This window comes from Solanum verrucosum, unplaced genomic scaffold (assembly GCF_900185275.1).
Source record: "Solanum verrucosum unplaced genomic scaffold, falcon-dt-bn FXZP01000060.1, whole genome shotgun sequence".
In the NCBI taxonomy this organism is placed as follows: domain Eukaryota; kingdom Viridiplantae; phylum Streptophyta; class Magnoliopsida; order Solanales; family Solanaceae; genus Solanum; species Solanum verrucosum.
Window position 1 is genome coordinate 5,467,241 of NW_026020129.1, and position 14,415 is coordinate 5,481,655.

A 14,415-nucleotide genomic window follows, 5' to 3' on the forward strand; every position below is an offset into this window, starting at 1 on the left:
AGTGAAAAATACTTATGAATTTCTCTCAAATATATAGCCTTAAAAAAGTTCTTGATTTTGGTAACTAAGTTAAACTAATGATTAAAATTTGCCAAATTATAAAAGTAGTTGATTTATATAATTACTAAGTCAAGCTAATAATTAATTTACCAATTATTTACTAATGTATATATTAAAAAGATTATGCAAAAAAGAGTTGATATTATATTACCAATTTTTTTTTAAACTGATAAAAAAAAATTGGTACGTAATATCAACTCTTTTTCGCATATTCTTTTTTAATATACATACCAAATTAATTCTCAATATTGATTTTTCCTAATTATATATATATATATATATATGCAATTGGTTAGAGTTGTGTAGATATTAATAATATAAGGGTTAGTTATGAAAGAATTTATGCATTATTTTATGTATGTATCAGTTATTCATGTTTTAGTTATTCCACCTACTATCCTACATAAAATAATACATCTAATAACTTATATATATAGTCCTTCGGGATGGCTAAGTTGGTTTGGAGGGTGGTTATCCACACGGATGACCCGGGATCGATCACCCTCAATGCCTTCTGAGTCGAGCTTGTCGCATAGGGCTTGCCTAGTATGGTTTACATCCCATGTGTGGTTTGCAGGCTATTACACAGTGGGGGTTTACCCAGTGCGCACAAAGTGCTCACCCGAAGGGCAGAGGCTGTGACAGAGGTATAGCGGTTGCGGGTTATCCTGGGGTTCCAAAAAAAAAAACTTATATATGTTTAATTATGCGGATTTCTAAATTATAAACCAAACATTATACTAATTTTATACATTAATAATTTACTTCCTAATTAACTATTAAATATGATATTATTAATTATACAAAATTTAATACTTACCTAACTCGACCCTTACAAATTGATAGACAAAAAACGGTAGGACCAAAGAATCATTATTATGGATAGTGCATGGACATGAATAGTCTATTTTTATTAAAGAGATAAAAAATTTATTTAATTTGTCAAAAATATGAAATAACAATTACAGTATTAATTCTAATTACTCCTAAAATTGAATCAGCGTCTTAAAACTTATATATTTGAAAGAAAGCTCCTCCAACTCCAACTTCCAAGTATTGATAAATGCTCCTTCCGTCCAATATTAATTGTCAAAGTCATTAAAGAATATTTGACATTTTACAAAAATAAGATAAAATTAATTATTTTATTCAACTTTATCAATGAAGTATTCTTTAAATAAAATTAGTTTTAGAGGGTGTTTGGATTGACTTAAAAGTTGGTCAAACCTACTTTTAAGTCCGTTTTTTACTTCTGAAAGTGTTTGGCAAATATAAAAAATAACTTAAAATAAGTCAAAAATGACTTAAAATAAGTTGAGAAGTGTTTGGCAAGGTCAAGAATGACTTAAAATAAGTTTAAAATGACTTAAAATAAGTCAAAAATCAAAAGTAGGTCTCACCCTACTTTTTATTTTTTGATTTAAAAGTCATTTCAGTTTGACTTTTTATTTTTGACTTAAAAGCTTTCTTTTTAAGCCAATCCAAACGAGCCTTAATTAGTCTTATTCTCAAACAAAATGAGAGAAATAAAGATAAAATAGTAAAAAAAAAACACTTTTTATCTATGACTTGTTAACAAAGTTGTAAAAAAGAAATATGATTAATTAATATAAGATCGAGGCCGGAGTATTAAATAGGGAATTGGGTCAAATTTATTTATGTTTAGTTTGTTAGGTTAGACATCTTTTTGATTAATTTTACCGTGTCGTTAGAAAAAATAGTCATTAAAAAAATTCATGAAAATTTTAAATACGTTGAAATTAGCTCATTTCACATTGAAATTTAATTAATAGGAAAAAGTTAGAACTTATGTTTGATAGGCAAGTGGCAACATATCAGAGTTCTAATTATTGTCTATAAACCAGAACCTCTTATTAATTGTGTAGATTCACTCCCTTAAACGTTTGTTTTATGGTAAAAATTAGAACGTCTGCTTCAAGGCAAAATTTGTTAAGCATGGCCAAAAAATAAAGATCATTCAGATAAGGGTGCACATCGATCGGTTCGATTCAGCAGTTTAATTTATTGATTTTTTATTTTTGAATATGCTAAACCATAATCAAATCAATAAAATATTTCTTATCGATTTTTTATTCTTAACGATTCTATTTTCAATTTAAATGATAAGAAAATGCTCATATGATGATCATATATACATGATGTTCACAAAAATAGAAATAGAAGCAAGAATAGAAGTCTAACATAAATTTCTAAGTTGATCACTTTGTGTAATCGTATGAAGAAAGCAATAAGAATGAATTGAAATACTCAAAAGAGAAAGAGAAGATAAGAGAGGAGAGGAGCGAAAGAAGAAACATATTTAGAATCTTGTTAATTTCATTCTTTTTCAATACTACTAGAAGATTATGAGTCCAGTTTATATAGACCTACTAACTGGACTTAATTCTAACTAACTACAATAGTTTACCTAACTACACAATTAATTAACTAACTTTCAATAAGTTAGTTAACCTTGCAACTAACTTCTAACTATTCACACTATCCTTGAGACTTTAGGTTATTCCTTCAATACTTTGTTTAAAACATAGTTGTTCGAATTCATTCTAAAGACTCATGCAATAAATTGAGGAAACAACATTAATTTATTGTATGTCATTGTTACAATCAAAGCGAAAATTGAGAAGCGAGAAAGTAATACTAGTTTGTGTCTAGAAGAGAGAAGTTGTCGCAATAGAGAGAGGGAGGGGGGACTAGTTTGTATGGCTTACGGTCAAAAGTAGCAAATAGGATTGGCAAAATGTTAAAGGCGTTGTTATATAATAAAGAATAAAATAGTAATTTTGATACAATCGTATTGAGTTATCAATTAAATTTTCAATTTCAAATAGACAGAAAAAGAAAAAGTAAGATAAATTAATATGATCTAGATAAACAAAATTTAAAATAGTAATAACTGTAATTGAATTTTATAAAATAAAATAAAATAAAAATTACAGCTTTTTATTGTACTCATACATCAACTTAAATAGCCAATATAAAACTCAAACTCATGAGTACAAATTAAAATAAATCATAATATATTTTTTGGAATTAATTAACATTATTATTCTTCAAAAATTTACCTTAATGAGGACATTGTTCCTCACATTCAAAAAGAAAAGGATAGCATTGTCGAGGTCGAACTATTACACAACAATATTGTCCTCCTGCATCAGGAATTTGGAGGCAGGTACTAACTTTAATTTTTGGTTTAACGCTCGTATCTTCATCACCTGCATTTCGTAAAATGAAGATATAAGAATACATAGAATTTTATCTGATAATATAATATAAAAATAATTTAATATGAACATACATTGATGAAGAGCCAAAAGGGAGAACAAAATCAAGCAAAGTAGCAAAACTGATTGAAGGGAGAATTTTGTAGAGGCCATTGAAGAGTATATATATATGATTTAATGCTTAAAAGTTTAAAGGTAGTGAAAAATACTTATGAATTTCTCTCAAATATATAGCCTTAGAAAAGCTCTTCATTTTGGTAAGTAATGATTAAAATTTGCCAAATTATAAATGTAGTTAATTTTGATAATTACTAACTCAAACTAATGATTAATTTACGAAAAGAGTACTTGATTTTGATAATTAAGGCAAGCTAAATATTAATTGACCAATTATTTACTAATGTATTTATTAAAAAGATTATGCATAAAATTGGTATGTAATATCAACTCTTTTTTGCATATATTCTTTTTTAATATACATACCAAATTATTTTCTCAATATTGATTTTTCCTAATTTTAATAAATACATATTAAATAAGATTATGCACAAAAGAGATTCTTTTACATATCTTAGTGATGTAAACTCATTTATTTCACTTTGTAAATTACTCATTTGGCAATTTGTTATAATTATGCGGATATTTGTAATACAGAAATAGTTATGAAAATATTTATTTATTATTTTATGCAACTATAAAAAATAGTATATAGATCCTTTTACGGAAAATGGTTAAAATTGTCCCTGAACTATGCGAAATAGACCACTTATACCCTTCGTTACATTTTGGGATAAAAAATGCCCCCGCCGTTATCCTAATAGACCACAAATCCCCTCAAGAGTTAACACCCCAAACTTTTAGTGACGTGGCAAGCCAAGTGGGACTAATCCCTCCACCTAAGCGTTGCCAACTAGGATTCACTATAAAAGAACTAGACCTTTAGCGGCGACACAAGTCGCCACAAAATCCCAGAATATCGTCACTAAAGGTTTTAACTAATTTTTAACATTAAATTCTAATTTTGTGTTTTTTTCTTCATTATTTTTAAAAAACACAAATGATATCGATCAAGGAGGAGTTCAAAGACACTATATGTTTTATTTTTATTTCATATGTAAATGCATAAAATGTACAATGATGCATTATGTAGTAGGAGATTTGATTCGAGAAGTAATTTTGATGATTTTCGTAATAATATTGGATGTTTTTAATATTGATAGTGCATGTTATTTATTTTAGAAAATTAGGTTGCAACCGGAAATTAATTGTATACTAGGGAATGGTTGTGCATCCTTAGTCACCACTAAAAATCACTCATAACCTTTAATGGCAATATTTTGGGATTTTGTGGCGACTTTTATCGCCGCTAAAGGTTTAGTTCTAGTGAATCCAAGTTGGCAACACTTAGGTGGAGGGATTAGTCTCATGTGGTTTGCCATGTCACTAAAAATTTGGATAGTTAAATATTAAGGCAATTTGTGGTCTCTTGGGATAACGGCGGGGTATTTTTGATCCCAAAATATAGTTGAGGGTATAAGTGATCTATTTCGCATAATTCAAGGATGTTTTTGAACCTTATTCGATCCTTTTATAACTTATGCATGTATTAGTTATGTAAATTTCTAAATTACAAACTAAACACTATATTAATTATTTAACATTTTAATAGTAACACTCCTAAAATTGAATTCATGTCATAAAACCAATTTGAAAGAAAGCTCCTCCAAGGACGGATTAAATACTCCATCTGTCACATATTAATTGTTAAGGTTACTAAATATAATTGTCACTTTACAAAAGCAAGATAAAATTAATTATTTTTATCCCATTATATCCTTAATATTTTAAATGGTTTTGAAATGAAATTAACTTAGTCTTATTCTCAAACAAGGTGAGAGAAATAAAGATAAGAGTAGTAAAAATATTTTTTATGGCTTCGCAAGAAACTTCTAAAAGAAAAACGTGACAATTAATATTAGATCGATGGAGTATTAAATTGTTGTATTACATTTTTTGATTAACCTTACTGTGTCATAAAACTTTTGGATATTTATCCACTCATTTCACATTAGAACTTAGTTTTTCTTTTTCTTTTTTTTGTTTCCACCCAGTGTCCGGAGCCCACATCGAAGTTTGAACTAAATCCAGATCGCACACTGCAGGATCCATTCAGGGGTGGCACTCCCAACATGATGTTTTCCTATCAAGGGGTCGAATCCAAAACCTCTGGTTAATGGTGAAACGCTCCCACCAATGCACCACAAACCAATGTTGATACATTAGAACTTAGTTAATATCAAAGCCTAAGGCAAAGGCAAATATGAGACGATAAGCTAAAAATAAGAATATGTATGGACCAAAAATTAAGCAAAGAATAAAATTGAGTTATTGTAAATAGTAAGGAGCACATTTAGACATTGTTCCAACTAAAACATGAACAATCTAATCCCATAAGTGGGATATGGAGAGGGCTGTGTATACGAAGACTTTCATCCTACAAGGTAGAGAGTCTATTTCTAGTAAACGCTCGGCTCAAGTAGAAGAATCTTGGCTAAAATTCAAATGTAAAGTAAAACACAATTTCAACGGTATGACAATATTTTAGGAATAAACAAGAACATGAAAATATCCAAGATATAGGACAACTACTTCCCTCAAAAATTCATTTTCATCTTCTTTTACATGATTCTATCAAGGGTTCCACACACTTGTCACTAATCATAGTTTAAGTCTTCAAAGCATGGACATGAAGAGTAATCATCCTACAAAATGTACTGTTAACAATTAACAACAAGTGAAGATCCCGAAAACTGTGTTTTGTACATAAGACTCCACAAAGAGAAAAGGCTTACAGCAGACACAAATACTTCACACCAGACTAAATTACACAGACAAGCACAATCATCAGTCCTCCCAAATTTACACAAGACCATATCATCACATTATGGCACAACCCTTCCTTTCCTCTTGCGGCTGTGTGGCAGTTGGCGGATATCTGTTTGACTCCGATGGGTTGTAAGTAAACTCTGATGTGTCGAGTCCATACTGGGTTACAGCCATTCAAGAATTCAAGTCAGAAAAAAAAAACTTAATAGCCAGTACTATCAAACGGGAAAGAAGTTTCCCCACTCACAAATATTTAAGTGCACTTAAAAGAGTTACAAGTACATAGACGAGATAAAAACCAAAACAATCTACTGGCACAAACCACTGAAACAATAATCCGTATGCTGTCACACGGAAGTTCTTTAAAAACTCAAGGAAAGATGGTCAAAAAAAGTTCTGGCTGATGCAAAGAAAAGGTCTTGCTGTGATTGGATATTTTTATTAAAACTTAAGATAATAAAAAAAGCATCTCTGTGAAGTCCACGAAAAGGTCGAAACAAATAGAACACCAAAATAGGCACAGATTATAAAAACCATCATGATGAGTTCATAGTAACTGAAAAAGATAGTGCAGTTGGTAACGAGCAGTCAACCGAGAAGGTTAAACATCATGATCCACATCGACATGCAAGAAAATCAATCAACAGAGAGCAAACCTTTTCCCTCATACGTGTACTCCATGCATCATTTCTACTTGGACGATTATCAAGAGTAGCAGTAACAGGGACACCAGTTGCAGGATTTGCTGGTGTCCTATTGTTGATCAGTGGCTGTCGGATTTGTTGTCTGGGACCACCTATGTACTCATCATCACTATCATAGTCTGCTGGTCTGTTTGCTGCCCTTACCACGAGGGCCAATAAGAATATAAGAGCCTGCAACTCATGTAAACGGCCGAAACTGTGAGACTCAGAGAAGATTAAATCACAATTTTCAGCTCAAACAAAAATAAAAAATAAAAAGATTAAGACAAATCATTGAGACTCATATAACTAAACCCTACTAGTGTTATACTGGAACGGAAGGACAAAAAAAATATTCAGGTCACATGTTCTCTGCTGTATCCACAAATATAATCCTGAATATGGTCAAGCCAGCAGTCACCCCTGACTTTCACTAGGACCATGCCAACATCTCTAAGGTACAGTAAAAGGCCACAGCAGAGACATATATTGAACCAATAGGGATGAATAGACTATATTTACTACATTTTGCAGGAAAAATCAGCGAATATATAATGCAAGAGTATATTCACAACCACTCGAACTGTGGAGATAGACCTCTGAATAGGATCAATAGCTTGCAAGAAATCAGAAGTCATGACAGATAGCATAATAGAATTGAAGGTGAAAGAACATGGTGAACAACACCGAAAGCCCTGTTGCATGAACTTCGGTTTTTCACCCATAACCCAACAAGGTGTGATCACCAGAAAGTTCTCTTCCCCCCCCTCCCCCTTTTTTTTTTCCTTCTTGGGAACAAAAAACCATATATATCATTCTTAAGCTCACCTCGAATATAACAGCACCAAGGGCAACCCACTTAATAATCTTCCAGTGGTCATCCAGAAAATCATAGATCGTTTCAAAGTTGCCCGTTTTATCCCTTGGAATTTCCTGACAAAGGCTTTCATCACTTTTCTGACAACAAATGTATAGTTTGAAAGTGAAGTCGTGAGTGAGAAAACACTTACATCTTTCCAGCTTTTATCAAAGAATATAAAACCAGCAGCACCTAGCTCTACCAAGATCAACAAGAAAATCAACACGGAGTACTGTTCCAAGTTAAGGTGCCAAACATGCTTCATAGAAGACTGAGAAGAGAAATCAGATGAAAACTCTAGTAAATTGGATCTTCTAGAATTCCACAACGCCTATTAGAAATAGGGGTTCAGGAGAGTGTAGTGCAACAAGGCAGGAGGAGAAACTGAAAAATCAATTATTAGGAAATGTAATCCAATCCATCTCCCCCTGACATGACAGAGTCTGGATTAATCCCAATATAGTCCAAGACTCATCCAGGTAAGATTTCACAAATCTGACTGAAAATGTTCCTATTGATCCACATCATATGTTCCCCAACATCATAACGTCTATCACTTATACATATTGGCGAAAGAAGTATCTCTTCAAAAATATATTTGGTTTTCCCCAAATATATAATGGGAAAATTACATTCTACATCTACTAGGAGAAAATATTTACGTCACGTAGCCCATATTTTGAGCTCGTTACCTGGTTTTGCCCATATTTGTGTATAAACACCTTTCATACACTATTGTACACTTCTATACAAGGTTGATACATTAGGTATAATGCTCTCCCAGTCTCCCAGGTATAATGTTGTATAATATTATATGTCAGACTACATGGCATAATATTTTATGTGGGCTGTATATTTTTTAAAATTTCCCATATATAATTAATCATGAAGACTGAACAAATGATAAGGATACACAACTCAGGCAGCAACCGTTCCTTGTTGCCGCTCCAATGCAACCACAGCAAGATACAACTACAAGAACTGCTCCAATACCAATAAACAAATATATGAACCTGCGACATAACAAATGGGTCAATACTTCATTCCAATCCGACCAACTGAACATCAGAGCATGAAATTCAAACATGGAAAGACAGAACACCAAATATGAGTCATCCCTTCCAGAAAAACTTTATCCAAGCAATAAAAAGAAGAAGTCTTGTCATCCTATAATCTTTACAAATCATGTAGTCAAGTTCTGAGAATTCACACCCACTGACCACTCAAACTTTAAGACATATTATGACAAAAAAGTTGTTGTCTCTGTTTATAATTCAATAATGGACACACACAAACAGGTGCGGACCATATATAGTTCATTTTCCTCATTTATACTTCCATGCTTCTTTAGCTCTACACCTAGGAAACATCTAATTCAACCTTGGCATATACTTGCTTCAAAAAAAATAACCAATGCAAGTTTTCTCAAACTTATCAGCGAGAAAAGTAAAACAGAAAGAATTGGCTATCATTTTAAAAGGATTGCAGCACAACTGACCAATCCATCCTCCCAAATGAAAGAAACATTTAGGCCATCAATAATCCCAAAAGGGTCATGACTTGTTTTAAATAAATACTCATAACAAGAAAATATAGAAGTATTAATAAATTATAACTAAATATCGTTTCACATCCGTTTTCAGAATTAAATTTTGACAATTCATTATACGACTTCTTCAACATAGTTCAGTTTTATAGTTGCTCCTTAAATATAGAGGGCCATGTTACTTCATTGGGGGAAAAAGTCTCGATCATTTCCACAGAATGAACTTTAAATTCTCCAGCAGATAAAAAACAAAAATTCCCTACCCCAAAACTGCCACTTCATATGTTAATGATGTTAAATACTTGAACACGAGAATCACAGAAGCAGAGGAATCTATTTCCACTTTGTATACAGTAGAAAAAGAGCAAGCGGCATTAAGAGATTGTGAAAGGTTTGGTTAGATTGGGACCATGACTAAAATGGTTAGAAATGCATGTAAAGAGAGATGGGAGAAATACGAGCCAATCCCTTGTAATGGCAAGGAAAACGCAGCATGGATCATTATATCTATGGGATGAAGAAAGATGGAAATGGTGAGCCCAGAAGCAGCAGGGAGTGAGGCTAGTGGGTGAGGGATCAAAGAGGATGTAATAGAATGAATTGAACTCTCAGTATTTAACTGGTTGAAGACTACTTTGGGTATTCAGAGATTTTAACTCAATTAGTTCCCTAGGGAAAGAGATGGAATGTGATTCTTTATCTAGGGTAAAAGTTCTCGGAGCTTTTATTGATTATCTGTTGACTGATGATAAGTGCTCCAAATCAAGGAGTCAAAGTGAAGATCTAAACTAGACTAGTAGCTTCTTAGCATCCATCCCACAGGAAGAAATGACATTGCGCATAAATCAAAACCATCAGCCTAAACTTGCATCAGATCATTTGCCTTTCCTACAACAAAACTAAGAAGACTACAAGAACCTTTCAGAGTTTAGAATATGTGGTTGAAAACGACAGATTTTGGCAAATGGGTGAGACGGTGGTGCAGTAACCAGATTCACAGGAATCCGTAGTTCAACCATGTGAACAAACTAATAAGAAATCTGAAAGGGGGATCTTAGACAATGGAATCAGGAAGTATTTGGAAGGATAGAAAAGTCGAGATGACAGTTTTTTTTTTTAAAGTAACGAGATGTCGGAGTTGATGAACAATTGGAGGATAGAAAGAAGGGAAGGGGGTTGGAACTAGATGATCGCTATAAATGAGGAAACAGGAAATCAAGAGAGTTAGTTTTAACGGATATAGTGCAAGCAATTAGATAGAGACAAAAATCTAGGGTATACGTAGTTGAAGGAAGGGGATTGCGATACAAGTTCTCCCACTGCAGGTTATAGTGAAATAAGGGAGAAACTTCGTAGAAAAAACACAAAGTGGGAGAACCAGTTACAATTGAAAGGAAGGGAGTGAAAGACGCAATTATCTGTTGTAGAGGCCTCGACTGGGCAGGTTAGAATTAGCCAAACAGCAGAGAAGATGAAGGAATGGTTGAAAAGAAAAAACTCGAAAAAGGAATTGAAGTAAGCAGTTGAGAATTATACCTGAGATAAAGCACTAGGACCTAACAACTTAACTTTACCCTTATTTCAACAGTGTTTGGACAAACTTGTAGAGAAAATTCAGGCTTTTCATGAGACTGAAATCTTTGAGACCACCACCTCCTTTCATATAGCAACCATACCAAGAAGGATGGTGCAGCAAGTACTAAGGACTACAAACATATTAGTCCAGTGAGAAGCATACACTAGATTATTGTGAAGATAATTCTTAATTTAGTGGATGACATAGTGACCTCCAAGAACATGTTCGTGGAAAGCAAGTGAATTATGGACACAACACTTGTTTCATATGAAGTGTTGGGCTCTAGAAGAAAGGAAGGAGCTGCAGGAATTTTGTGCAAGTTACGATTAAAAATGATTACAATCATGTCAATTGAAACTTTTGGACTACAATGATACAAGATGTGTTTGGAAGAAAGAAAGAGGAAATGAAAGGGTTTCGTGTATCAATGGTGAAATACTTAGTATTGGTAAACAGGATTCTAACTGGTTTCTTTGCGGGCTCTAAAGAGTTGAAGGAAGGGATCCACTATCTCTCATACTATTCATATCGGCCATGGAAGCACTAAGCAAGATAAATGGATGGATGGAGCAGGCATGGCCACAAGGAAAATAAATTAGTAACACGAGTATCTAGTGTAAGTTGAAGTACAATAGATACCAATTAGCAAATACAGTTAGCAAATAACCTCTAAAGTCTCTAAATTTTTTGCCTTTATCCTTTTTAACTGTGACATTCCTCCAAAAAAACAAGAGCAAATACAGTCAGCGATACAACTTCACAATCATCTCAAAGACAACTTCAACAGAAGCGCACGAACAATCAAATAAGATAACTACTAAAGTGAAAAGGGTATTCATACCAAGGTTTTGGAAGTTTATCAAAGATGTTTCCAGCCAACGATACAGCCATCAGCATTGGACGACCAAACTCTATCATGTCACCACTCATAGGTGGTGCAACTGGGTAATCATCCCCAGAGTGTGAATGATTTTTGTACTCAACAAATAGATAAATGCCATACCCCACCATTGTCAAACCAACAAGGGTCAACAAAAAGTTCAAGAGCTTCAACAAGCACTCCCAAAACCCTTTGCACGCCATCCTCTACAGTTCCTTCAGCAAACCCTTTACAACAACAGCTCCTTCAAAACAATTTCAGCTAAATCATCAAATTTCCCAATTCCCTAAAATACCAGCATACACAAAACAACTCATCAATACTTCAGTTTATCCAAAACACATAAAAGACTCAAACTTTACCACAAAACAAACACAACCCCATATTTGCATAATCCATTCAATTGAGAAAAAATAATAATCAATAACATGAAAATATGAAAATTCTGATTATGGATGGATCTGAGAAAACAATTAAAAGGGGTTATTATTAACATGAAACTGAAACTATTGAAGCCAGAATCTTGAAATATAATCAACATATAAGATAGAAATGGAATTATCAATTGAGCTTATCCAAAAAAAATTAATTAAAAATTGGATAATGGGTCAAAAAATTACTTACAAGAAAGGCAGAATTAGCAGGAGATTTGAGATCGGAAATGGTGGAAGGTTCGAAGAAGATGAGAAGAGAGGTATATTTGGTTTGAGGAAGAGAAAAAGGAAAAAGGGTCGAGAAGGTTAGCTGGCTTGTCTGGTACCTCTGTTTTCGCTAAAATGGATTATGCTAGGGCACTCCTATTTTTGCTATATCAACCTCTTCTTTTTAATTTAGTCGGGTCAGTGATGGAATGATAAATATTCTTTTTTTCCTTTATTAAGTTGAGGTCTCGATTCTCAAGTTTTTATTTGGATGATTATTAGATATTGTCCCATAATATATTGTATTGTATTATGTTGTATTAATATTGTAGTGATAGCTACTCAAAAATAACTTAATTATGTTTCATAGTTATAGTTTACTAATTACGATTTGTAGCTACATGTTAAAGGAAGGAGAGATGCAAGCAAGATAGGGAGAGGGAGGAGAGAGTTGAGTGAGAGAGGGCAGAGAGTAATGGAGAGTGGAGAGAGACGAATTGTATATGTATATTTGTTGAATTGTATATGTATATCTGTCAAATAATTGTATATATGCAACTGGTATACATATGTATTTGTATATTTGGCGAGTGAGATTGGGAGAGGGAGGAGAGATGCGAGAGAGAGTGGAGAGAGGCGAAATATATATGTATATCTGTCAGATAATTGTATATATGTAATTGGTATACATATGTATTTGTATATTTGGCGAGCGAGATTGGGAGAGGGAGGAGAAAGGCAAGCGAGAGAAGGTAAATAGTGGAGAGAAGAAAGCGAGAGAGGTGTTGACACCCAATTTTGACCCTCCCCGATAATAATTAATTTCTGAGTTTCTTAATTTTCAAATGATTTAAAATAATTGGCTTTATAAAATTCAAAATATTTTTCAAGTTAGTTTTAAATGGTTTGTCACTTTTTATAATTTTTAAATAATATGTGTATACTTTTGAACTTTATAAATATTCAAAAATCGTCTCACAATATTTTGTTTAATTAAATATTTGGTTAGTTTGTTTAGTTATTTAATAGTTTACAATTTTGAGTTCATTAGTTAGTTTATAATTAAGTTAGTTATTATATAGTTATGTGTCTAATTAGTATATTTTATGAATATTCGAAAATTGTCTCAAAAAGATTTTAGCTTTATTTAAACATTTGATTATTTAGTCGTTTATATTGTTAAGTTAATTAGTTTATAATTAAGTTAATTATTTTATTTCGTTAAAATTAAAGAGCTCATGAATTAATTATATTAATCCGTACTTTTTGAACTCTAGCCGATCTTATTGTTACATCTTTAATCTTCAGTTGGTTTTAATTTAGATTGGTATGGCCAATTTAAAGTCAATTCTATCTTGATGAATTTTTAAAGACCAACTTTGGGCCAGATTCAGCCCCTTTCCAGCAACCCATTTCTCCTCAAACCCAATTCCTCAATTCCCTTTTTTTTCCAATTCATACGTACAGCAACTCCAAAATAATACAACATTCAATTACTCCCAGCCCACCCTTAATTAACCGACCCGACCCAGCCCATAAAACAAAAGAAAAACCCATTCATACAATACAATACATTTAACAGACCCATACACACATACAGTACCAGCCGACCCCACTCCCAGCGTCTTCCCCAAACTTGAGCAGAAACTCCAGACGCAAACCCAGCGAAACCATGACCCTGTACGCGCCCCATCTTCTCCAACGCGTGAGCGACGCGAGCAACGGCTCCAAGCGACGTCAACTTTCCGTCAAATACACGGAAAGCAATAGAGGCGTGAGCGAGCCAGTCCTAGTACACTGCTCATTTTGTCGTCTTCCTTATTTTCCCTCTGCAGCAACGCGATTCAGAGCAGCAGGGCGACGTGCTTTCGTCCTTGTGGCCTCGAGATAGAGCCACGTTGCTCGCCAAGGACACGGGAATCGATCCCAACCGTCCTTCTACCCTTTCCTCTTCCGGAAATGGCCAAATTTCGGAAAAAGGGTGTCTCCCCTTAATGGTGAAAGAAGTTTTTGGGTTTTAAAATTTTCGGATGGGCTTTGGA

The 14,415-nt window shown here is 33.2% G+C and overlaps 1 protein-coding gene across 1 annotated transcript; it reads right to left on the reverse strand.

The window, feature by feature from the left end:
• Nucleotides 1-6,091: 6,091 nt before the first annotated feature.
• LOC125826935 (tobamovirus multiplication protein 2A) lies at nucleotides 6,092-12,520 on the reverse strand. Its single transcript, XM_049506287.1, has 6 exons — nucleotides 11,694-12,520; nucleotides 8,644-8,743; nucleotides 7,882-7,962; nucleotides 7,700-7,804; nucleotides 6,845-7,063; nucleotides 6,092-6,347 (listed from the first exon to the last, which is right to left on the reverse strand). Exons 1-6 carry the CDS (start codon nucleotides 11,933-11,935, stop codon nucleotides 6,240-6,242), a joined length of 855 nt encoding a protein of 284 aa, XP_049362244.1. The 5' UTR covers nucleotides 11,936-12,520; the 3' UTR covers nucleotides 6,092-6,239.
• Between the last annotated feature and the right edge of the window lie 1,895 nt (nucleotides 12,521-14,415).